Below are 25,095 nucleotides of genomic sequence, written 5' to 3'. Positions count from 1 at the left end.
AGTTTTAGTACTAGACTTGGCTCCTACAGTCAGAAAGAACCTTCATCTAGTGCTACTAGATAAAACAGATAGTGTGTGTCATACTTGTGACTTATATGAATATCAGTTCACATGTAATGACCAATTCATGCTAAAAGCAGGACATTCCAAAGGCACACGCGTTTCCTGCCACGGTGTCTACAGACAGTAACACACCCTGAGGCTGCCTTCACTGTCAGCAGGAAGGTTGCTCTCATATTTAGCCAGCACTGAAGCCAGGCCGCTCAGAGCCAGGATGGAGTTTCCCTGAACCACCGGGCTGTCCCTGAAGGACACACAGAACATACCACTGTTAGTACTGACATGTATATCAAGGTGTGACCTTCAGATCCCCTCAACAATGCTTCTGTGAGGACTCACTTTGTAGCAGTTTTGATGACGTCGGTCAGCTGATCTCTGGCCCTGAGAAGAACAAGATGGAGAGGAAAGAAAAAGAGAAGTGCATTATGAGGACCCTCTCCTGCTAATGAAATGATGTGGAACACCGGCATGTATTCAAACCGTTTGTTCTTTACTCTGCGTGTTTGAAAATGTGCGTTTATGTTAAAATAACACAACTATAGGGTAAGGTAAGAAGAACATATATGTTGTATGCATCTATTGATTGCAGATACTTTCATGGAGATGGAATTGATGATGATGATGATGATGATGATGATGAAATGTCTACAATAAAAAGGTAAATTAAGAAACCTTTAATAGTAAAGCATAGTTTTCCCCCACATTGATCATTATAATGATGTATCTTTATTTGTAACTGTGTATACCCTCTTGTGCATACAACATTTGGAATGAAATTATAAATGCTGCCACCTGTCCTGAAGAAATGTTATATGTGTGGTAATCTTACATACATGTAGTTCACTGTAGTTTGCCATATATTGTCATATTTTCCTTATCCTAAGTGTTCTCTAAGTGTTTTTTAGCTTTTAAGGTTCTTTGTATAGTTATATTTAAATTTGGTGTAAATAGTTGTCTTTAGTATCCTATCCCATGCTAAATTGTTTCTTAAAAATACTTATTTTTTGATTATCCTTGTATATTTATTTGTTTACCTACTATTGCAACTTGTTTTCTTGGATTCTTTATGTTCGCACCCCCAGACACCAAAGCTAATTCCTTTATGTGTAAACCCGTTATACATACAGTCCATGGTGGAAACGTACCTGGCAATACACTTGATTCTGCTCTTAGATACATTTGAGAGAAACTGAAGGATGTTCACTTATTTCACAACCTTTTTCTTAAAAGGTTGAGTTAAGAAAAAAAAGATGAATACGATTACACAAAAAAACTAAAACAAGTTTGGTTTGGTTTATTTTGCCCTTTACTACATCATACCACTTAACATCTTTAGTAGTTCACTTTGTGTGTGTGTGTGTGTGTGTGTGTGTGTGTGTGTGCGTGCGCGTGTGTGTGTGGTCTAGCATTACTATACTTGTGGGGACCTACATCTGTTTACACAGTCACGTGTGGGGACTCGCCTCCCTTATGGGGACAAAATGGAGGTCCCCATAAGGGGAATCATTAGTTTTAGGGTGAAGACTTGGTTAGGTTAAGGGTAAGGGTTAGGTTGGGGAAGAGCGCAGGGCTCCAGAGGAGCACTGGCTCTCGGTAGATAGGTGTTAAAAGAAACATTAAAAACCTCGTAAACATAAACCTTATAAAAACCCTTTTAAAAGCATCATAAAAGCTCCGTGAGGACAAGACCGTTTCAGACGAGTGGTTAAAAAGTGCAGAGCGGAGCCGGACCACGGAACGGCGGCAGAGTATGTTAAAAAGCAGATCTCCCCGTCCCAGGATCTGGAGGGTGGTGTGTGGGTGTGTGTGTGTGTGTGTGTGTGTGCGCGTGCATGTATCGATGTATCTACGTGCGTGTGCGGAGCTTGTCCCAATGGAATCCATAAAACACCCTAAATGATAGGGGATCTAAAATGGCCAATTTAAAAGTGATTCCAGTTCTATTCGTATAAGCCGTGCATACAGTAGAAGTGTAAGTGCAGTTAAAACACAAGTGCAATGATAACAATACAAATAATTAAAACATTCTCCCCAGTAATATTAATTTAAAAAGTAAAGGGAGTGTTAAAATTAACTAATAATAATAAAATAAAGGAAGGCACACCGGGTTAGTAAAATCGTGTAAAATGAACTGGATATCACTGAAAAACAGAAACCACTAAAGTCGAGGTCGGGTAAGTTTAAAAGATTCCAAAGGGTAGCTGTTTTTTTCTCTGTTTATTTAAAAGGGTGGCAGGTAGGTGAAGAGTTTCTCTCTGCGGGTGGTTTTCTGGCCTCCAGGTAATAAAATCATTTAAAATAAATATAAATAAACAAATAAAAGCGTCCCTCCTCATGTGGCTTTGATCATTTTCAGATAAAAACATACACATAAATACATTTAAAATTATAAAACATGTAAGAAGTAATAAAAACATAAATATGAACACCATTAAGATAAATAAGATAGTGCTAAAAACATGCGATAGAAATGTAGCACACCAATACAAAAACTCCAGATGAGGAGGATCTATAAATAAATATAAGTGCTAAAATACGTGGAGGGCGGATTAAAACAGGCTGACACCCCCGCAGAGAAGGGAATTAAAATCACCCAGAGACCCCGGGGGGAGAGGAGATCACACAGGTTATTAAAGTTGATAAAACATGTTTAAGTGGTGGGAGGCGGACCCATCAATTATATTTTTCATTTAGTCCGCCCGGGTCAATGGTGCCCAGGCGATGGATCCACCTCCGCTCCGCCGCTCGCCTCTGGCCCGTGCTCCAGCCGCTGCTGCTCTCCAGGCCCATTGACTGTACACTCTGGAGGCCATGGAGTTTAAAATGGTTGTATAAAACGCTCGAGCCGTCCCCGTCTCTAATTCTATATTGATGTTGTTTAATTCTGAGGCTGATCTCGTTGCACGTTCCCCCACATAGAGTCTCTGGCAGGCCTTGCACCTAATTGCATAAATAGCGTTTTTTGTGTTAGGTGTCAAGGCCTGCCGTACACAGGGTTCTTACACCTTTTCCAAAGTCAAATTCAAGCACTTTTCAAGCATTTTCAAGGTGCATTTTCCAGCTTTTCAAGCATCTTACAGCGGTTATAAATTACATATTTATATACAGATACTCAAATGATTATTTCCCTACCTCACATTAAATCAGATGTTCTTTATGCTATAAACAACCAAATGTGTGTTTCGTGATAGCATTCTACACGAAGATGAACAATTAAAGAAAAGAAAACTAAGTTTAATATTTCAAAATTAGTGATCTGTACGTAGACTGGGCCTCCAATATAACCTGTCTGAGCCGATATACAACAATCAGCCAAAAACAATCAGCCTTTTCAATACATTATTGATTACTATTTTTGAGGTACTTTTAGTTTGGCAGTGAACATAAGTCAGAGGTAAGTAGTTAAGTACAATATTGAGATACTTGTACTTTACTTGATCATTTTTATTTTGAGGTACTTCTACTCCACTACAGTTCAGAGGTAAATGGTGTACTTCTACTCCACTGCAGTTCAGAGGTAAATGGTGTACTTTGACTCCACTACATGTATTTAATCCCTTTAGTTACTTCACAGATCTGGATGAATGATGTTAAATCAGACTTTAGTTCCACCTGGAGTAAATCCACAAGCTACCCTGCAGTATACAAAGTACTTCAGACTAGCTGCACCTCCACCAGCTTTGAGAACACTTTCATGATCAATCATTATAAAACATATCATATATTATTCTGACATGGACCAATCTGCACAACGACTACTTTCACTGTCTTTCACTATATTTTGATGAGAATACTTTTCTACTTTTACTTGAGGAACATTTTGAATGCAGGACTTTTACTGTAACAGAGTATTCCTCCACTCTGGTACTTCTACTTTGACTCAAGTACAAGATCTGAGTACTTCTACTTTGACTCAAGTACAAGATCTGAGTACTTCTACTTTGACTCAAGTACAAGATCTGAGTACTTCTACTTTGACTCAAGTATAAGATCTGAGTACTTGTACTTATACTTTCACTACAAGATCTGAGTACTTCTACTTTTACTCAAGTACAATATCTGAGTACTTATTCCACCTCTGGTAGTGTATTAGTCTGAATTGTAGCCACAAAATCACGCAGAGCTGCATAAAAATAGACTCACAACAAGTGGAAAATAATATTTACAAATGTGTCCAATGATTTTAGGTAATGTTGACTACTCAAGACACCTGACTTAGACATCTTCAAAGGAAGACTGTTCATTCTACAATTACATGGGATTAAAGCAAACACACTCGCGAGCTTCCCCCAGACCAGTAATACAAAAGAAACTGTGTCTTCGGGTCAATGTGACTGATTTCGATAGAGCAAGTCACATTTGGTTTAGGTACGAAACATACTACCAGTACATTGCTTTCAAAATCGCTCTGTGTCGAATCAATAGATTATATTTTGTGACTATAACGCGAAATGCCGTGAGAGCTTCATCCTCTGAACACCACACGATGGCGACTGTAACGCACATACCATAGGTACGCTCCTCTGAAATGATTGTCCCCTGCAATTATTATTATCCCTCAATCGAGTTCGCTATTCAGCTAGCTAACGTTAGCTTAAACAAACGTAACATGCAACGTTAGCCTAATCTAAAATGCTCTACTGCGGCGTACCTTTCATGTGGCTCGTCAGCGCAGACTCTCCCATCGTTATGTTGCAAACTTTGCAGGAGGCTACTCGTGGGCTTGACCCTCGTCTTAGCCATGGCTTGTATTTGTCTTCTGCTAGCCAACGCTCGTTGAAACGGCAGCCTCCTGGCACACAGTCACCTATCTCTCATCAGAATGCCCAGGTCACACGTAACACAAACACTTGCAGGTCGCGCGGGAAGGTGCCGCGGAGCTGTTTTACGTAGAAGCGAAGCAATGCTTTTCTTTTAATCTAAAAAGCGAACTATTCAGTCAGACAGCAATTTATTGTAAAGCATTTATATTTTCAAGCACTTTATCTCAATTTCAAGCACCATTCCCAAAATTCAAGCACTTTCCCAACCTTGAAAACACCACGTCAAATTTCAAGCATTTTCAAGGATTTCAAGCACCCGTACGAACCCTGCGTACATTGCTCCCCTCTCGAGAGAAGGGATTGAAAACGTGGGGGAGGCGAACGAAACCAACCTCAGAGACCCGAGGCGCCTCCCTAGTTGTAATGCTTTTATTTATTTTTGTGTGGACCAGGAGGTCCTGGAGATTTTTGTTGCGTCGGTAGGCAGAGATCAGCCGGCACGGCCGCAGCGCGTCACAGTCACCCTGGCCCCCTCACAATGGGCCTTTATGGCGCGTTTCCACTGCAGCCCTCGCTCGGCCTCGCTCGGTTTGGTTAGGCCTTATTAGGCCCGGCTCACTTTAATGCTGCGTGTCCATTACAGTTTAGGAACTGGGGCAGTAACTATAGTAACACAGTGTAGGCGGAGCCGTGACGTCATCTTCAATGAGCGCCCCAAAAAACAACACAGCCGTTAGCTCTTAGCACTCAGAGCTCACAGCTCTTCATATCTGTTCAGAAACTAGACAAAAGTTAAACAAGTACAAACCACAGACTGCCTGTGTCATGGTGAATACAGTCGCTGCTTTATTTATGTCTGTATAGGCCGTTGCTGTGAGTGTGGACGGTCGGAGCATATACAACGTTAGCTTAGCCAAGCTACATTTAGAAAACACACATTTTAAAAGGGTTTTTCGCCTGCCGTCTGTCTGCAGACTTGTCAAAGCATTAATTCATGGTTTTTACTAACCGGTATCAGTATGTTGTTACTTCGGCATCATTTTGAAACGTGTATTATAATTAAATCACGGTCAAATATGTTCATCTTGTTGTAGTTGTAGCCCCCTTGCCAGCGATCCTCTCTCTAGTTTAGCATACTCAGCCCGACTCAGCCTGGTTGTTCCTGGCCCTAGAACCACGATTTAGTCGGGCCAGAAAAAAGGTGAAAAAGTAGCCCCGGGCCAAAACTAGGCCAAGTGGAAACGCAACCAAAAACGGGCCCCGCACGGCTCGGCACGCTTAAAGCGAGCTACCCGCTGCAGTGGAAACGCGCCATTAGTTTGCCTAAAAGGCTGGTCAGGCTGCCTGAGTAGGTTGTGATGAGGGGACCAGGGCAGGGCCGGACGGCCGGGCGGAGATGTCTTTATATTTCTCCATGAAGGTGCGGCTGACCTCCGCCTTAATGCTTCTAAGGAAGCGCCTCGAATAGCCCCTAGGTCTCAGCGCACTAAAGAGGATTCTGGTAGCCTCCTCCGCGAGGGTGCATATCCTGTGGAAGCGGACCAGCTGGGACTTAATCAGGCCTCTGTACGTGTGCCCAGGGTGATAGCTGGTTTTATGGAGGAGTGCGTGGCGATCTGTGTCCTTAAAGAAAACCCTGGTGGTGAGTGTCTTGCTGTGGTCGCTGGAGCTGCGGAGAAACACCCCAGTGTCGAGGAACTCCACAGTGTGTGTATGTAACTGGTGTTTGAGTTTTATCTCAGGGTGATGTGTGTTGAGGATGTCTGAGAAGGTGAGGAAGTCTGTTCTGTGTGGTGCCAGAGGCCAAAGATGTCATCCAGGTACCGGAAGTACAGAAGGGGTTTGAGGGGGAGTTTAGTGAAGACCGTTTCCTCCCAATGGGCCAGGTGAATATCTGCGTAGGCTGGCGCATATTTCCGGCCCATCGCACAACCGCACAGCTGGAGGTAGTGGTTATTGTTGAACATGAAGTCATTGCGGGTGAGTGTGGGGTGGAGCAACTGAATGATTTGGCTGTCGGGTCTGGATGGGTCTGTCGGGTCTGGATGGGTCTGTCGGGTCTGGATGGGTCTGTCGGGTCTGGATGGGTCTGTCGGGTCTGGATGGGTCTGGGTTTTTATTGAAGGAGTGCTGAATTGCGGTGAGGCCAAGTGGGGGTTCAATGTTGTATACAGTGAGACTATGTCTATGGAGAAAATGAGAGTGTGGCTGGGGACTGTGAGGTTTTTTATTTTGTTGACAAAATCATACGTGTCTCCGAGATAACTGGGGTGGAGTTTTGAAAGGGGATTAATAAAATGATCGATGTATTCTGTGATGTTGTATGATTCTGAACCGCAGTCGCTGACGATGGGGCGGCCGACCGGAACCACAGAGGGGACCGTCCACGCCTCCACAGGCTCGTGGATCTTGGGGAGCAGGTAGAAGAGGCGGGGGCTCCTCCGGACCATCCAGATATTTTTGTTTTTTGTTTGTGATTTTGTTAGTGTAAAGTGTTGCTGTGATGTCCCTAACTAGTGTTTGTGTTTCCAGTGGGTGCGTCAGTGATCTGTAGTATGTGTTGTCATGTAACTGCCTATGTGCTTCCAATATATAATTGTCCCTATCTTGTAGGACTATTTGGCCCCCCTTGTCTGCAGGTTTGATGCCTATGTGTTGGCTGTTACCTAATGTTTTAATAATGTGTAATTGTTCCTGGCTAATGTTGTGTGTGCCGTGTGGAAGGGGGCGCCAATGTGTGAGTGCTAGTAGATTATTATTAATTAGTTGTGTTATTTCAGGTGTTGATGTTGCCGTGTGTGGTTCCCAGGTGGACGGTCCGGTGAACAGAACAGGCTCCCGCCCCCGGCTCCCCAGGAAGTGGTCCATGATCTTAATCCGCCTGTGGAAGGCGTGGAGGTCCGCCCTGATCTCCGGTCGGGTGGGGAGTTTGGGTGTTGGAATGGAATAAACCTTTTTCCAGTAGCTCCAGCTGTGCGGCATGTGTTGGTTCTGGTTAAGGTCAGGATAAGTCTATGCATGCAAGTCAATGTGATGTCCCCTGAAGTGATGTATACATGGTTAGGGTTAAACCCTACAACACGGTCTGTACGGTGAGGAGTCCTCCACTGACCACACCCTGCCGCAGTGCATGCTGGGAATGCCCCACAGCCTGGCTCTGCTTCTGAACAAAGAGCCCTGGAGCAGCCAGACACACAAGGTGAGGGTGTTCTCTACTTTGATTTACAAACAATGGAGGCTTCTCATTTCTCCAACTCCCCTCCTCGACTCCTATCCTCGACTCCTATCCTCGTGTCTTAGTCCCGCCCACAGGAGATGCGAGCGGAGGAGCCGAGGAGGGGAACCGAGGAGAGAGGAGGGGAAGCAGCAGGCGGTTAGAGAAAGGAGAACTCCTCTCCTCTGAGCGGCCATTTTAAAGAGACGTCCATTAATGATGACAGGAGGCAGCAGCCTCTGTCTGATGGACACATGTGTTCATGACCACTTATTTACTTTGATTCATTCACAGTGCGGTGTCATGAGACAATAACAGGCTGCAGATGAGCGCGCGCACACACACACACACACACACACACACACACACACACACACACACACACACAAATATATTTATATAAATACAATTTCAGAATCAAACAAGTATGAGAGCACTCTCATACTAACCTAACACAATCAGAGACTGGATATATCCCCCCCCCTCTCTGGTCGCTACAATGAGGAAAATAAATTACGGGCCAAAAGTTGTATTTACAAGTATTAAAAGTAAGCAGCCGTTGAGGACCCATCAGTGTCTCCTCGGTTAGAGCTCCTCCAGAGAGCCTCCTCAACGCTCGAAGTGCATTTAGAGAAATGAGAGTAGTGACCCTTTCCCGGGTCACTACCGGAGGACCGAGGAGTCGAGGAGCGGACATTTAACAATTGAGAAGCCTCTAGTGACTTCACTGTGGGCTCCTTTTGATGGGTGTGTGTGTGTGTGTGTGTGTGTGTGTGTGTGTGTGTGTGTGTGTGTGTGTGTGTGTGTGTGTGTGTGTGTGTGTGTGTGTGTGTGTGTGTGTGTGTGTGTGTGTGTGTGTGTGTGTGTGTGTGTGTGTGTGTGTGTGTGTGTGTGTGTGTGTGTGTGTGTGTGTTCTCACCACAGCCAGGCACAGTGCTGTCTGTACTGGATCTCCTGGGGGTCTTCTTTGCCTTGCTTCTGCTGCATCCCCAGATCAGCACGTCGACCCTGAACACAACACAAAGGAAAGCCATGCAGGGACTTCAGTTAAACTCAGACAAGACAAACATAGAGTTGGGATTGAAATGGTCTTGTATTTTAAAAAGGGACAGCATGATGGCGGCAACTCTTTTCAAAATACCCCCTCATGTAAAACAGATGTGATGAAAAACAGAGTTTTTGAATAAAGAGGTGTCCCCCCCCCCCCCCCCCTACACTACGTTGAAGTCCCCGTGCAGAATGATTACCCACTGCTAATCGTATCGCTCCCATAGTGGTTAGGAGCGGCCCGGGTTCCCCTCCGGTATGGGAACTACCTGTGAGCGGTACCTGGATAGGTGCCAAGTTATCTCCTGAACTGCAGAGGTGCTCTTGAGCAAGGCACCGAACCCCCAACTAAGCTTAATAGAATAAGCTAAATGTAGGAGTCATTTAAAATAGAATAAGATAAAGAAAATAATGTAAAATGAAATACTGTAGTGAAATAAATGACTACTTGTAGGAATAAATACATATGGAGATGCAAACAGACCAATGGACTTATGAAGGCACTGCACAGAGCTCAGGAGTTGAGCAGTCTTATGGCCTGTGGGGTAAACTGTAATGGAGAATTGACCAATCCTTCTAGAAATATGATGTCACCAACCTGCAGGGCGGCGTGGAAGGCCCGGCTCATGAAGCCCCTCCAGGCCTGGGGCAGCAGGAGGGCCCGGTGCCACTCAGACGGCTGGATGTTCACCTGCGGAAAGCACCAGCAGGAGTGTTAACTGTGTGAAGAATGTAATTGGCTAACAGGAGGAGGAGTGTGAGGGCGGGATGCAGACGTACTTCATGGATCAGGGCGGCCAGGGTCAGCTGGTAGCTGCGGCTGCGGCTGACCAGGAAGCGATCCATGGCTCTGCCCTCACGGTCCGTCTGCACCGGCAGCTCGTAGCTTAGCAACAGCCCGGCTGCAAGAAGGGTTGTAGCTCAGGTCAGCAAACCAGGCAGTTAAGGGTGCTTCACAAACACGTTAAAATCATTAGGAAATGTTCAAAAGGTAATTACAGTGACAAAGAACAGAAATAAAAATGGGGTTACAACGCTGGGTAAGACATACATATAATTTTCACTAACAACACACACACAGACGGATAAACACGAACACACTAATCTGTGAGCGCGTAAGGCAGGAAGAAGCATAAACATGTCAACCGTAATAGATTTGTTTTAACAGCTGGAGCCAGAGTTGAACCACAACAAGCTGTAAACACAGCAACATAGGATCAATGTAGAGTTGATAAGGCTAGACCGACATCTCTAGACCAAGCCAGAAAAGAGTTTTAGACTTTTGTTCCTACAGTTTTACTTCAGCTAAGTCGTCAACATTTGTTCAAGCGCTTTTGGCAGGGCTTATATTCCAGAATCAAAGGTCAAATCTCCTGAACTTTGTGTCATTGCACCACATGTGTATAAATGACACTTTGGTGGCGCTGTAGCAACGACATTTATCTTTAAAGGAAGGATCTCTGACAGTCTGTCTGATCCGAACATCATACCTTTGTCAAACATGTAGGGCAGGGGTGTCAAACTCAAGGCCCGGGGGCCAAATCCGGCCCGCGGCTTCATTTTATGTGGCCCCACAAGAGCTTGCAAAGAATACTGCTACTTTACAGAAGCACGTTGCCCATAAACTACATGTCCCACAATGCATCTCAAATTAGACTTTTTTTCTCAGATTTGACTTTTTTTTCCAAAATGTCACTTTTTATTTTTATTTTATTTTAAAAATTATTTTGTGACGTTCTCACTGAAGAGACTTGCAATTATTTGCCCTCGACTTCTGCTTTCAGACCGAGTTAATTATGAAGTTATTACCCTATCTGATAATAATCCAATGCAGAAGCAATAATGTAATATAATACATTATTTTATATATATTAAATATTTATATATGCAGTTTTATATAGTCTTAAAGTTACAACCGGCCCTTTGAGTGCAACCATAATGCTGATGTGGCCCGAGATGAAAATGAGTTCGACCCCCCTGATGTAGGGGATGGACACAATAAAATACCAGTAGAATAGAAAGCACCAAACAGGAAGGTTCTGCCCACCTGCCAGGCCGGGCTTCAGCCCAGGCTGCTTGTTCTTCTCATAGGTTTTAAGCATGAAAGATGGAACTCCGGCCATTGTTTTCCCCTGGTCTGACCGCAGGTTGCCCCCCCTCAGGGCAGAGAAGTAAACCCCCCGAGGCATCTGGCTCATCTCATGCTTCACCAGCGAGGTCAGGAAGATCTCAAAGGCTGGGGAGAAACAAAATCAGAGTCAGAGAAGAACATTTGAAAATATGTCAGACTGAACTGCTCCGATCAAACTGTAGCAGATATCCAACCCTTTTAGCAACCGTGTGCAATATACCCTTTATTTTGATTTATTTACAATCTGTAAACCCCAGTGCTGTGTAAACCATCACCAGCTACTTCCATATTTCTATTGGGTCAAGCATGTTTAACCATGGTGTACTTATCTGTTATCTGTTTGTGTGCAGACTTTAAATATTTGTTTATACTAATATGTACGTCTACACTTTTTGACTTAATCTACACTATACTCTTGCTGTATTTTCCAAAGGAAGGAATTCTGATTCTGAAATGTCCACGTCTGCCTGCCGTCACTGAGCTCAGTTCTGTACCTGGCAGGACAGACCCCGGGGTGAGAGCCATCAGCTTCACATAGGAGGGACCAGGAACAGAGAGGTCCTTCTCTTCCTCCTCCTTCTCCTCCTCTTCATCCTCCTCATGTTCAGGGGCCTTTGTAGCTGGTCTGGCCTGCAGAGCAACAGAAGCATCAGAACCAACATGATGATACGAGCAGGTTATCGAAACATCCCATAATATCAGATGCAAAATGTACTACCACCATTAGGATAGAGCTGTGGATCTTTCAAAGGGGCCCATTATGGTCATTGTAATGTTCAAAATGGTCTCCATGCTTATGTTCAAAAAGCTCTTCATTCTTCTCATACTCTTATTGTCCTGCAGCACCTCTTTTCACCCTCTGTCTGAAACCATGGCCCAGTCTGCTCTGATTGGTTAGCTGGTCGGCCCTTTATTTCAATATTTACACAATTCTAACGCTTCTTTTGATTCAATATTAGTTGCATTCACAGTTTACCTAGGTGTCATATTTGAGATATTTAATGTGAATTTAAGATATACAGTAATATCCCAAATAAAAGTCCGTACTACAATTTTTTTCACAAATATAAGTTTAGTGCGGAAAAAGAAATTGATAAAATCTAATGTATTAAAGAGTGTTCGGAGAGGGCAGCAGGAGTCTTACTGCTTCAGGAAGAAGATTCAATGTGTGGGCCTCTTCGGGAAAATCTGCCAAGGCTCTGTAGCCACAGCTGGCCACCTCTGGATCCTGACAGCAACACACATCCAATGGTTTTATCAAAGCTTTGTACATACAGGAACATTTGAAATGCAAGCACAATGCTTTTTAAACATGTCTATCAAACCTCAGTCTGTCAGACTCTTGGTGCCCTGAAAGCAACGTCTGTAAAGCTGGATAAACTGAATACATAAGATGTATACAACACATGCGTGCACCATCCTGTATACTGTGTGTATAACTGTGTGAATGAGCGGTCAGTTCAACAGGTTACTGAACATGTGCACTTCCTTTTATATCAGTGCTGTTGCTTTTGTAATATGCTAGCAACCTTTTAGCTTCACAATGGGACAGGGGTTTCAGCACACACAGCCGCGATAGGACACTGACCTTGCTCACAGCATTATTCCAGAGAAAGCTGACCACCTCCTCCTTCAATTTCTGAAAAGAAAAGGCTGATGTTAGAGTACAGTCAAAAGATCAGCAGCTTTGTGATTTGCAAAAATCGGAATGCAAATGATAGCAGCCAGGAAAGTGTTCTATCATTTTAAAAAGTGAAGGATGTGGTGGAAGAAGTATTCATATTAATGACTTGGGGGTGATTGCCTCCTTTCTGCCGGAGGAAATGGCTGCTTCTGGCCGACTACAAGGCTATCGTTGGTCACACCTACGAGCTGTTCAAAGGGGATTTGTTGCTTCACAAGAAACGATGAGACTTGTGATCAAGGCTTTGGATCCAGGAGTCCAACGATAGCCTTGTAGTGGAATCGGAATGAGCTCCCATTGAAATCAGGACGGCAGAAAGCTCACACACCTTCCGGGGGAGACTGAAGACTCATCTCTTTGGCTCCACTTCGAGCGATAGAACTATTAACAAAGAACTGCTAACAGAGCACTTATAAAGGGCTTGCTTACCTAAAGCCAGTTGAGTAGCACTTGAATGTTTGGCTCTATGAAACCTGATGCACTTTATGATTCTGTTTTCTTCAAGGTTGTGTCTTCCTGGTCGAATGTACTTATTGTAAGTCGCTTTGGATAAAAGCGTCAGCTAAATGCAATGTGATGTAATGTAGTCGGCCAGAACCCTTTCCTCCTGCAGAAAGGAGACAATCACCTCCAAGTCCGCTTCTCAAGTCACTTGTCAAGAAACTACGACTTTAATCTCGTAATTATTACTTTATTCTCGTAACTATGACTTTATTCTCGTATTATTACGACTTTATTCTATAAATCTCTCTGTTTTTCTTCTTCTAAGTGTGGCCCTAATACTCCGTTGTACCTGCATTCCAAGGTCAAAGTTAAGTATAATCAGCTAAATGTACTTAAAAGTTAAAGTATTCATTATGCAGAAAAATGTATATATATGTGACATTTCTAGATAATATTCTTTGCATTAAGTTATTGAGAGATCAGAAACCTGGTATTCCTCCGACTTGACGCTGAGCTGGGGAACCAGAGCCAGGAACTCAGAGACCACTCTGACCACCTGAGGACGGGGGTCTGCGCTCAGCTGGGGGCCGAGGGTCCTCCATAGCGAGACGAAGTCCACCACCTGCAGGACGGGAGGTAACCTCAGTGTCTACATGACTGTACAGGCAGTAAGCATTAACTACAAGTGTGTGTGTGTGTGTGTGTGTGTGTGTGTGTGTGTGTGTGTGTGTGTGTGTGTGTGTGTGTGTGTGTGTGTGTGTGTGTGTGTGTGTGTGTGACCTCTGCCCGGCACAGCTCCTGTAGTCCTTGTAGTGCGAGAGCAGCGGGGGTTGCCATGTCTGGTCGGGTGCACTGCTGCAGAGTCAGCGTGATGGCAGCCAGCATGTCCCCTCCATGCTGGTAAGGCCTAACACACACACACACACACACACACACACACACACACACACACACACACACACACACACACACACACACACACACACACACACACACACACACACACACACACACACACACACACACACACACACACACACACACACACACACACACACACACACACACACACACACACACACACACAGGCACACACACAGAATCAGTGTAAATGAAATGAAGTGTAACACAAAGGATGTAGTGGGGTAAACAGAGGTACATACTGCGCAGAGTTACTTTGATTCTTGTTACAGTACGTTGCTAAGAAGGCAGCCAGTAATAATTAGAAATGTAACTAGGTACATATTGCACAGCAGTGCTGTCGTAGTCCTTGTTTTGATTTGTTTTTAACATTATTGCACGTTGGCAATAATGTTAAATGTATGACAATCCTCCGAGAGCCCAGATGATATATATTAGGTCACCATACAAATGTCCCATTGTATTCACTCAGCTCCAGCAGTGGTGAAAGGGAACAAAGCACATGTACTCAAGCACTGTAATCAAGTACAATTTTGAAGTACTTATTTACATAAAATCCTACCCAATACTTTTACTCCAGCACATTTAAAAGGGAGATAATGTATTTTTTACTCCACTACATTTATTAAACAGCTTTAGATACTTAGACTTTGCATTAAAAAACACATGATACACTTTTACCCAATGCATCTCTGAAACTACTGGACTAACAGTTTAAGTTACAAAACAATGAAATTATACATTAGTTAAAACATTGTTTCTGTGCAACAGTAAAATAATGCTTGATGCAACAATTTTAAGAATCTGATGATGTCATATATATATATATATATATATATAATGAAATATGACATATGGGCCTTTAGACATAATGAAAACGTTTTTCGGATACAGGACTTTTACTTATTATACTTATTTTCAATTTAATATCGCAACTTTATTTAAGTAAAACATCTTCCACCTCTGAACTCCAGCCTAAGGCCACGTCCAGAGTGTGTGTGTGTGTGTGTGTGTGTGTGTGTGTGTGTGTGTGTGTGTGTGTGTGTGTGTGTGTGTGTGTGTGTGTGAGAGTGTGTGTTTGACCTCTCTCTGCAGATGTCTCGGAGGCAGGCCGCTCTGGACAGGATCTGCTCCCACTGGACGTCCCCCCCCCCCCCCCCCCTGCCGCCCTGCTGGCCCAGCAGACGCTGCAGATCAGGGTAGACACGATCCTGAGGGAGAGGAGGACGAGAATACAGGAACAGATTAAAGACAGCTAAATATTACAGGGATGGTTCAGATGGAGAGGGACTGTGTGAGGTTCCCAGCCAGTGGTTTGGAGGAGCAGCTCAGATGCAGAGCTGGGACCTGGAGCCGTAGCAACACTTATTTTAGCCACGTAAAAGAAAGGGCCCTCATTTTTTTTTTTAAATACATCCGATTAAGAGTACACTATTTCTAGAGCATTTTCACAAGACAGCCACTAACTGTGCTATGTTCAAAGCTACCAGACTCCATTGACAACAACAGTGACTGTTCCCCTCAGAACAAGGCGGTACTGGTCCGCCACAGCTTCAAGCAGACTGCTTGTGTTATTGAGAGGCTTTTATGGAACCTTACTCCCCCTTTAAAACACCAGAGTCACACAATAGCACTCCCCTGCTCTAAAAATCAATTGGAGAGTTTAAAATGATAAACGGGATAGTTGCTTGTCCTAAAGGAAAGGTTAAGTGGTGAAAATGTTGATATTGTGAACTCTTATACCTTTTTTCCGGGTGGATCAAATAGATTTTACTCCGAGTGCCTCTCAAAACTAGGGGCGTGTGGACCACCATATAGGCAATACACGTACTATAATAAGTACCTGGAAAAACCCTACTTCCAAAACTCAGAACTAACCCTCTTCATGATGACGGTCACTATTATCACGGGTCAAATGATCAGTTTAGCAGGAAGGTTCCAGATGGAGTGAAATGGAACTACCTCAGTGGCAGCCATGATCATTTCACTCTCTAGAGCAGGGCTGGTCAGAGTGTGGGAAGGTGAGCCTCCCCTCAGAGAACATGAGAACAGCCGCGCCGCCACTCCCAATTATTATTGTTGTTATTATTATTGTTGCTATAATGCAGGGCTATTCAATTGCATTTCAAAGAGGTCCAGTGAGAGGACATGTCATTAAATGCTCTGTTTTCGCCGTCTACCTTTCTCTTTTTTGAGCACGCCATTTGAAATGACTCCGACTGTTTCTCTCGTCTCTGTGTTTGAATCTATCGTGCTGACTCACTGGCTGCACCGATTTGATTGGCTGAGTAGCGTCACCTTAAACAACAACTTTTAAACCTTTTTATCTTTATGCTACAGAGACGCTACCGAGCAGCACATCAACAGGTTCTATTGGGCCAGCAACCGCTCAAAGACCAACAGCCCCAGATGACCTTGGGGTTAATACCAACCAGGTGAAACTGGATCGTTACCAGGGAGATTGTTTTCAGGAAAGAAGCGCACTTTAGCCGCTGCATGGTTCAACAACAGACCGGCTTGAATATTCGTTCAAAGCAGACGCAGCCTTTTGTTTCCCCTGTAGACATTTAAAGTAAATACGTCTTCATCTGATGCGGCTTTTGTGACTGGAAACCCGCACTACAGACTGATGAGGACTGCTAAGACATGCCGCATCAAAAGAACACATTTCATGTGAGAGTTTGTGGAGAGAGAGAGAGAGAGAGAGAGAAGAGAGAGGAGAGAGAGAAGAGAGTAGGAAGCGAGAAGAGAGAGAGAGAGAGAGAGAGAAGCACGAGAGGAGAGAGAGAGAGAGAGAGAGAGAGAGAGAGAGACGCGAGGAAACACATAAGGAAATGAGTACTTTGGTGCAGATCAGCTGCACGGAGCCGTTATTACGTGTCAGCTGTCGTTGCTGTTATTATAGCTTTTTTAGCTGTCACCAACTCCCTCTCAGAGGTGACCACAATTCACTCCACAGCATGTCCGAGTCAGGCAGTGGGCTCTTCCTGTCGCTGTTTGAGTATAGGCTGCAGCACAAAGATGCAGAGTTGGCCAAAATAATGTTCTAAGTTAGCTCGGCTGAGCGAAAGGATGCACCTGCAGTGCATAGGAACATAAACCATGCCCAAGGCGGGCTGAACAGCTCATCGTCTCCGTCTCTACTATTTCTCTCCGAGTGCAGCGATGAGGAAGCTGCCATCCTTAACCAGTGTGCCTTGCTCGTGATTTACCAGTGTCTGTGCTGCCACGCACACAATGTTACAAGGTGGTTTCTATGTGGCCCTTTATTTGCGATAAGTGTGCGTCTTTCCGCTATGCTGTTGGCCTTGCTGTTTGATATATGTTGTGCCGCAGGCCCGCAGCACGTGACGGTGTTGTGTGCCCTCCCATGAAAATCATATGCCCTCCCTTTAGATTTGTTCTGGCGCCGGGTCTGCGCTGCGCCTCCCCTGAAGCTCTCTGGCGTCCCCCAGGGGAGGCGCGCCTCACACTTTGAAAACCGCTGCTCTGGAGGATAGGTAAGGGGCTTCGAAAACTTCCTTTATAACAATACAAAAATGCTGTCCCACAATACTTTGCAGCCGCAACATTTACCGTGACACAACATTCTGCTGTTCACGGAAACAACCAATCGAGACCGTATCATGAAAGTTACTGTGCTTATTCAGCATTTCACAACTTATGCCGTGACTTGCCAAAGTGCTGTGTTTTGAACGTTCAACAATATGATAATCAAAAGGAGAAATATGAACATTTTATTTATTTAAAAATATTTTCATAAAATCCTATGTATTAGGATTCGTGTGGACTGCAGGGTGAGCAACCAATACGTTCACTTTATTTTTGTTATTTGAATTCTAACCTTGGTAATGAAGCATATGTTTTCACTGTTGTCCACGTTCATAAAGCTGCATAAAACAACACTATAACAGCGCATGTTGCAAAGTGTGCGCTTCCAGTAGTCCACTGTACAGAGAACTGACGCTTCCCCACAGCAGACAGACATTCATAACATCCTCTGACGCATCATCAATACGTCAGACAGTGTTGAAATAACGATGACGCTCCTCACAGTGGGTAAGGACACATAGGAACAGACGATAGGGGCTGCTCTTTGGGCAGTTCCATGGTAACCACAGACCTGTTTCTTCCACAGAGCGGTCAGGAGGCGCATTGCCACGGCTCTCAGCTTGGGGGCGCTGGCCAGCTTGTTAAGGGTCTGCAGCACCATGGGGACGCAGAGCTGCAACATCCAAGCACAGGGTGTGTGTCAATGGCTAACATCAACTGGAATAATATGATTCATAATTATGAATATTCTCAAAGCCCTCTTCACATACAGCGTTTTATATTCATTATATGAATGATAACAACAAATCTTTTCAAATGAGCTGGCTGTGGTTTATAACCCATATACAAATATTAAGAGATATAAATAAAAATAAGGCAAAACAGTAAATAAATAAAAAAATAACGCTCTAAACACAAATTTGGGCAGGACACGTGTGTGACTCAAATGTGATGAATATATGTATAGTATAACAGTGCAGTGATAATAACTGTCCATAGCAGTGTAGTAGAAAAAAGGTGTATGGTGCTGGATGTGTGTGTGTGTGTGTGTGTGGACCTTATGAGTCCCGAGGTTTGGCAGACAGTTGAGCACAGCATGAGCCAGGATGGGGTTCTTTTCCTTCCCCAGCTTGTACAGCAGAACAGGAAGCAGAGACGGGACCTGCAGACACATGGAGGGTTTGGATGAAGGAAACTATCCTAATGTTCTCAAAGAGACATGTTTTTGTTCTCAGAGTCACTCATTGTTGGTCCTACATCTGGGACGAGGAGTACATTGTTTTCTCACTTTTCTCAAATTAGGAAATCACTTCTTTTTTGTGCTTATTTTTAGGATAGCTCAGAGCGCTCCTAACCTGCTACGAGCTTTCCATCTATCTATCCATCTATCCATCCATCTATCTATCTATCCATCTATCTATCTATCCATCTATGTATCTAACCATCCATCTATCCATCCATCTATCTATCTATCTATCCATCCATCCATCTATCCATCCATCCATCCATCCATCCATCTATCTATCTATCCATCCATCTATCTAGCCATCCATCTATCCATCCATCTATCTATCCATCCATCTATCTATCCATCCATCATCTATCCATCCATCAATCTAGCCATCCATCTATCCATCCATCCATCCATCTATCTATCTATCTATCTATCTATCTATCTACAGTGGGGCAAAAAAGTATTTAGTCAGCCACCAATTGTGCAAGTTCTCCCACTTAAAAAGATGAGAGAGGCCTGTAATGTTCATCCTAGGTACACTTCAACTATGAGAGACAACATGAGAAAAGAAAAATCCAGAAAATCACAAGAATTTATTTACACATTATGGTGGAAAATAAGTATTTGGTCAATAACAAAAGTTCATGTCAATACTTTGTTATATACCCTTTGTTGGCAATGACAGAGGTCAAACGTGTTCTGTAAGTCTTCACAAGGTTTTCACTGTTGCTGGTATGTTGGCCCATTCCTCCATGCAGATTTCCTCGAGAGCAGTGATGTTTTGGGGCTGTCGCTGGGCAACACAGACTTTCAACTCCCTCCAAAGATTTTCTATGGGGTTGAGATCTGGAGACTGGCTAGGCCACTCCAGGACCTTGAAATGCTTCTCATGAAACCACTCCTTCGTTGCCCGGGCGGTGTGTTTGGGATCATTGTCATGCTGAAAGACCCAGCCACGTTTCATCTTCAATGCCCTTGCTGATGGAAGGAGGTTGTCACTCAAAATCTCACGATACATGGCCCCATTCATTCTTTCCTTTACACGGATCAGTCGTCCTGGTCCCTTTGCAGAAACAGCCCCAAAGCACGATGTTTCCACCCCCATGTTTCACAGTAGGTGGTCTTTGGATGCAACTCAGCATTCTTTCTCCTCCAAACACGTCTAGTTGAGTTTTTACCAAAACGTTCTATTTTGGTTTCATCTGACCATATGACATTCTCCCAATCCTCTTCTGGATCATCTAATGCTCTCTAGCAGACTTCAGACGGGCCTGGACATGTACTGGCTTAAGCAGGGGGACACGTCTGGCACTGCAGGATTTGAGTCCCTGGCGGCGTAGTGTGTTACTGATGGTAGCCTTTGTTACTTTGGTCCCAGCTCTCTGCAGGTCATGGACTCGGTCCCCCCGTGTGGTTCTGGGATCTTTGCTCACCGTTCTTGTGATCATTTTGACCCCACGGGGTGAGATCTTGCGTGGAGCCCCAGATCGAGGGAGATTATCAGTGGTCTTGTATGTCTTCCATTTTCTAATAATTGCTCCCACAGTTGATTTCTTCACACCAAGCTGCTTACCTATTGCAGATGCAGTCTTCCCAGCCTGGTGCAGGTCTACCATTTTGTTTCTGGTGTCCTTTGACAGCTCTTTGGTCTTGGCCATAGTGGAGTTTGGAGTGTGACTGTTTGAGGTTGTGGACAGGTGTCTTTTATGCTGATAACGAGTTCAAACAGGTGCCATTAATACAGTTAACGAGTGGAGGACAGAGGAGGCTCTTAAAGAAGAAGTTACAGGTCTGTGAGAGCCAGACATCTTGTTTGTTTGTAGGAGACCAAATACTTATTTTACCGAGGATTTTACCAATTAATTCATTAAAAATCCTACAATGTGATTTCCTGGATTCTTTCCCCCCATTCTGTCTCTCATAGTTGAAGTGTACCTAGGATGAACATTACAGGCCTCATCTTTTTAAGTGGGAGAACTTGCACAATTGGTGGCTGACTAAATACTTTTTTGCCCCACTGTATCTATCCATCTATCTATCCATCCATCCATCCATCCATCCATCTATATATCCACCTATCTATCTATCCATCCATCTATCTATCTATCCATCTATCCATCCATCCATCTATCTATCCATCCATCTATTCTACCTATCTACAACGTGCTTTGGCAGTACTATGTTTCCGGTATGGTCATGCCAATAGAACTCCTTTGAATTTGATGGATGAAGGACTACCGAGGGTTAACGGTTCATTATTCCATTCGGTGTGGAGGTCAGAAACAGGAAGTAGTCAGGGTCTTTGGCTGCATGTAGTCCACAGGCTCTGCAGTGTTACAGCCTTTCATTAACATAACTTACTGCTGCCCTGCACCTTGGCCGTTGCATAGCAACAACCTCACCTGCTAGAGAGGAAGAGGTGAGTTGGAAAAGAAGGAAAGGGAGATTTCATTCAGCATGAATCCATGAGAGGCCGGGTGTATCAATAGAATTATTGGAGCCATTAACCCCTTTTGATTTATGATGAAAATACTGTATCCAACAGATATATATGAGTTACAGTTATTTATGATTTTCTTTTTCAGAACTGTTATTTATGTCATCTTGTGATGGGCGAGGCTTGAAATGGACAAGGACATCAGGACTGGATGGCCGTAGGCCTACACTTTCTGACCACATTACTATCTGCATTGTTCTATATACAGTAGATCACATTATGTTGCACATCATTTACATATTTTAGCATCTAGCGCATTATTTCCATCACTGTATTTTTGATGATTGCATTATCACAATAGACATATTTGGATTTTTGATTTATTGGTTTTTTCTTTAAAGTTTATTGTTCAATAAATCATATTTTTCAAGTGGAACTAAACAGCATCTCTGTGCGTGTCGTACACCTGACCTCATGTGGCTTCAGACATTTTAAAACCCAGGATTAGCCACTTCATAATACTATCCCAAAGAATTATAATGGATGAATATATATATATATATATATATATATCGAATGCGTATAGCTTTGACATAACACTTGAACAAAGAAATGAGTGTTTTTGGTTTGAGCAGGCAAATATGATGCAATTATATGAGGTGGGAAGTCAAAAGATTCACATATGCCAATAACGCTTCTACCAAGCCATCATCCAGCGGAGCAAAGTGGCACTCTGGGAGCAATTAGAGCAGCAGGGGAAAACTCGGCGGCGTCTAACGAGCGCGGTAATGAGCAGCCCATAACACCATGTGATATTTCACATCATCTTCTGCAGCTTGTGACTCCATTTACAGTCCCGGGGGTCTGGGAGGTCTGTCAACCTTCTCTGTATAGAGCTGTAGAACATCCAGCAGCTGAAGGCTGGGAGAGCGTCTTTAAAGAGACTATTTTAGAGCATTACATTTCAAATGATGTTTTTTTAAACTGTAAGTCATCTTTATTTCACTACTTGACCATTGTCCTAAAGTTAAGGTAAATAAATTCCCCAAGAAATGAATATGTATTCATTCATCCATCCATCCATCCATCCATCCATCCATCCATCCATCCATCTTCTCCCGCTTATCCGTGGTCGGGTCGCGGGGGTAGCAGTTCCAGCAGAGAGCCCCAAACTTTCTTTTCCCTGGCGACATCAACCAGCTCTGACTGGGGGATCCCAAGGCGCTCCCAGGCCAGCGAAGAGATATAATCCCTCCACCTGGTCCTAGGTCTACCCCTTGGTCTCTTCCCAGCTGGACGTGCCTGGAACACCTCCTTAGGGAGGCGCCCAGGTGGCATCCTAACTAGGTGCCCGAACCACCTCAACTGGCTCCTTTCGACGGGAAGGAGGAGCGGCTCAACTCCGAGTTTTTTGTCATTGTTTTCGGGTTGTTCTTTTTGTTTGTTGTCTTTTTTTCTGTTTGTTGTCTTGTAAATGTGGAAATAATTCATTGTAAATAGAGAAAGGATCCATTTGAAATTGAGTTACTATGATTATGTTCAGGATCCATTATCATAGCCGTGTTATTTCTTTCTTTTTTTATGAAAAGTGAAATACAGATTTAATCAATCACAATAAATGAATTAACATTTTCCTCACTAATGAATGAAATGTATTAAGTAAAGATGAAAACTGTACCTCTTACAACCTTTTAGCAGTCTGTCTTTAAATCTGTTGTTTTTAGAAACATTTTAGAATATTTATTCCTGATAATGCACTGTAACTTATGCCTCATTATGCCTTTCACAATTTGATTATATATATATATATTTGTATTTATTTTACATCAAACAAATACATTTAAAAATAAACAATTAGCGAAAGCCATTCTCAAAATAAATGTAAATATATATTAGGCATACATGTTTCTGCTTATTGTTGTAAAACAGCTCTTTAAATGGAAATCACTGAGTGTACCTGGCAGGGCTCTGCAGCAGCGAGGGCCTGGACGGCCTTCAGAGCCAGCTGGCAGACGTCTTCCCCCCCCGTGAGGAGGAGGTGGGTCACCATGAGGCTGAGGGAGCAGAGCTGGCTCTGGCCGGCGGACAGGGCCGAGCTGACGGACAGCAGCCAATCAGCTGCCGCCGCCGGGTGCTCCGTCACTCTACGCAGTATGGACAGAGCCACGCTGAGCTCGTTGTACCAGGAACTGAGAGGAAGAGCCAGTGGTGGGCTGGGCTGAGAGGAGGAGAAAGGCAAAATCTATAAATCGACACATATATATAAAATAATCTTCAACTGAAAAAGGTCAAGCATTAAAACAGAAATCCCACCCTTTGTGAAAGGAGCCAGGATTTGTTCTTCAGTCTCAAATGTTTATATTTTTAATTCCTTAACCAAACATTTTATACATTTCCATGTGAACATCTGAATGGACATCTGGATATCTTCCAGGGGAGACTGTCTGGAAATGTGCACTGCTCCCCATGTTTTAAAGAGGCCCTAGTTCCTCTCCTGTCTGTGCATGTAAATGGTCTGCAAAGGCTAAAGTCCCTGTGTTCCCTCCAGAGGGAGTTCCTCTCCCACAGACTTCAATGTTACCTGTGGGAGCTTATCCGTCTCCCTGCTGATTCTGCAGAGGAGGCTGTGGGCCAAGTCCTGGTTGAGTCTGTGCCTCCGCTGGTCAGCCAGCGCCTCGGTGAGGCCCGAGCAGGACAGCAGCTGCAGCACCGGAAGAACCAGGACCGGACTCAGCCAGGGGGCCAGCTCCCCATGCTCAGGGACCAGACTCAGAGCTGCCAATCAGAGCAGGGCAACACGAGGGGTAAAGAATCCATATGGACACATAAGGTAGAAAACACCAAATGCAGTCATTTTCAGGAATGTTCATAAGACGTGACGGTTACAGTGCAGATCAATTCATGTAAAGAAAGTCATTATGAAAACTAGGGGAACTAGGGGTGTAACGGTATCCGTATTCGTCCCGTACCGTCACGGTTCGTCACGGTTCGGCACGGTTCGGCACATGCAGTCACATGGCGAATACGCCTTTTTTTTTTACGAGTGGGCAGTTCAGGGCAGTATCCACTACACTATTTATAATCCAGGGGGCGGTATTGCGCCTAAAAGCTGTTTGCCAGCCGCCCTTAAACAACAAATGAAGAACAAGAAGAAACACAACAACAAAACGAACAAAATACAAGAAGAAGAAAAGTTAGTATGGCGAGTTCAGATAACACACAGGAGCTAGAGAACCCACCTGCTTCTTTTAAATCAGCTGTGTGGGAACTTTTCTGGTTCCCTGTGGACGACAATAACGATGAGGTGTGCGAGTGGTGGATCGGCGTTGTTCTACAGCGGTGCGGTATGCTAATGGAACACACGCCAAACATGCTAAATCATATCAGAAGGCATCACCCTGATTTGCCAATAATATTTTCAAGACATCCTTTTTAGTTTTACAGCTTGATGAAACCTTTTTGTTTGACATCAGCCATTATAGATAATATGGCCATCTGAGTGTACTGTAGTGTGTATAGTTTGTTTTTAACTGTTTAATACAGTTAATTATTCAAAATGTCAGAGTTCTTTATTTTTAAACTGAAACTTGCACTACTGTTCAAACATA

General features: G+C 43.8%; 1 protein-coding gene across 1 annotated transcript in view; it reads right to left on the bottom strand.

Annotated features, from left to right (window-relative positions):
- The window catches only part of focad (focadhesin), a 69,796-nt gene that overhangs the window by 19,429 nt on the left and 25,272 nt on the right, over nucleotides 1-25,095 (bottom strand). The window contains exons 10-25 of the mRNA XM_034106137.2: nucleotides 24,069-24,262; nucleotides 23,445-23,705; nucleotides 18,874-18,978; nucleotides 18,388-18,489; nucleotides 15,348-15,475; nucleotides 14,124-14,250; nucleotides 13,831-13,965; nucleotides 12,804-12,854; nucleotides 12,360-12,443; nucleotides 11,710-11,845; nucleotides 11,132-11,320; nucleotides 9,865-9,986; nucleotides 9,683-9,775; nucleotides 8,957-9,045; nucleotides 400-441; nucleotides 196-304 (exon numbers count right to left, since the gene is read on the bottom strand). Of these exons, the coding sequence (XP_033962028.1) occupies nucleotides 196-304; nucleotides 400-441; nucleotides 8,957-9,045; nucleotides 9,683-9,775; nucleotides 9,865-9,986; nucleotides 11,132-11,320; nucleotides 11,710-11,845; nucleotides 12,360-12,443; nucleotides 12,804-12,854; nucleotides 13,831-13,965; nucleotides 14,124-14,250; nucleotides 15,348-15,475; nucleotides 18,388-18,489; nucleotides 18,874-18,978; nucleotides 23,445-23,705; nucleotides 24,069-24,262 (1,967 nt within the window). The remainder of the gene's footprint in view (nucleotides 1-195; nucleotides 305-399; nucleotides 442-8,956; nucleotides 9,046-9,682; nucleotides 9,776-9,864; nucleotides 9,987-11,131; nucleotides 11,321-11,709; nucleotides 11,846-12,359; nucleotides 12,444-12,803; nucleotides 12,855-13,830; nucleotides 13,966-14,123; nucleotides 14,251-15,347; nucleotides 15,476-18,387; nucleotides 18,490-18,873; nucleotides 18,979-23,444; nucleotides 23,706-24,068; nucleotides 24,263-25,095) is intronic.

Source organism: Pseudochaenichthys georgianus, chromosome 18, assembly GCF_902827115.2.
Source record: "Pseudochaenichthys georgianus chromosome 18, fPseGeo1.2, whole genome shotgun sequence".
In the NCBI taxonomy this organism is placed as follows: Eukaryota; Metazoa; Chordata; class Actinopteri; order Perciformes; family Channichthyidae; genus Pseudochaenichthys; species Pseudochaenichthys georgianus.
This window is presented reverse-complemented; position numbering and strand designations above follow the sequence as displayed.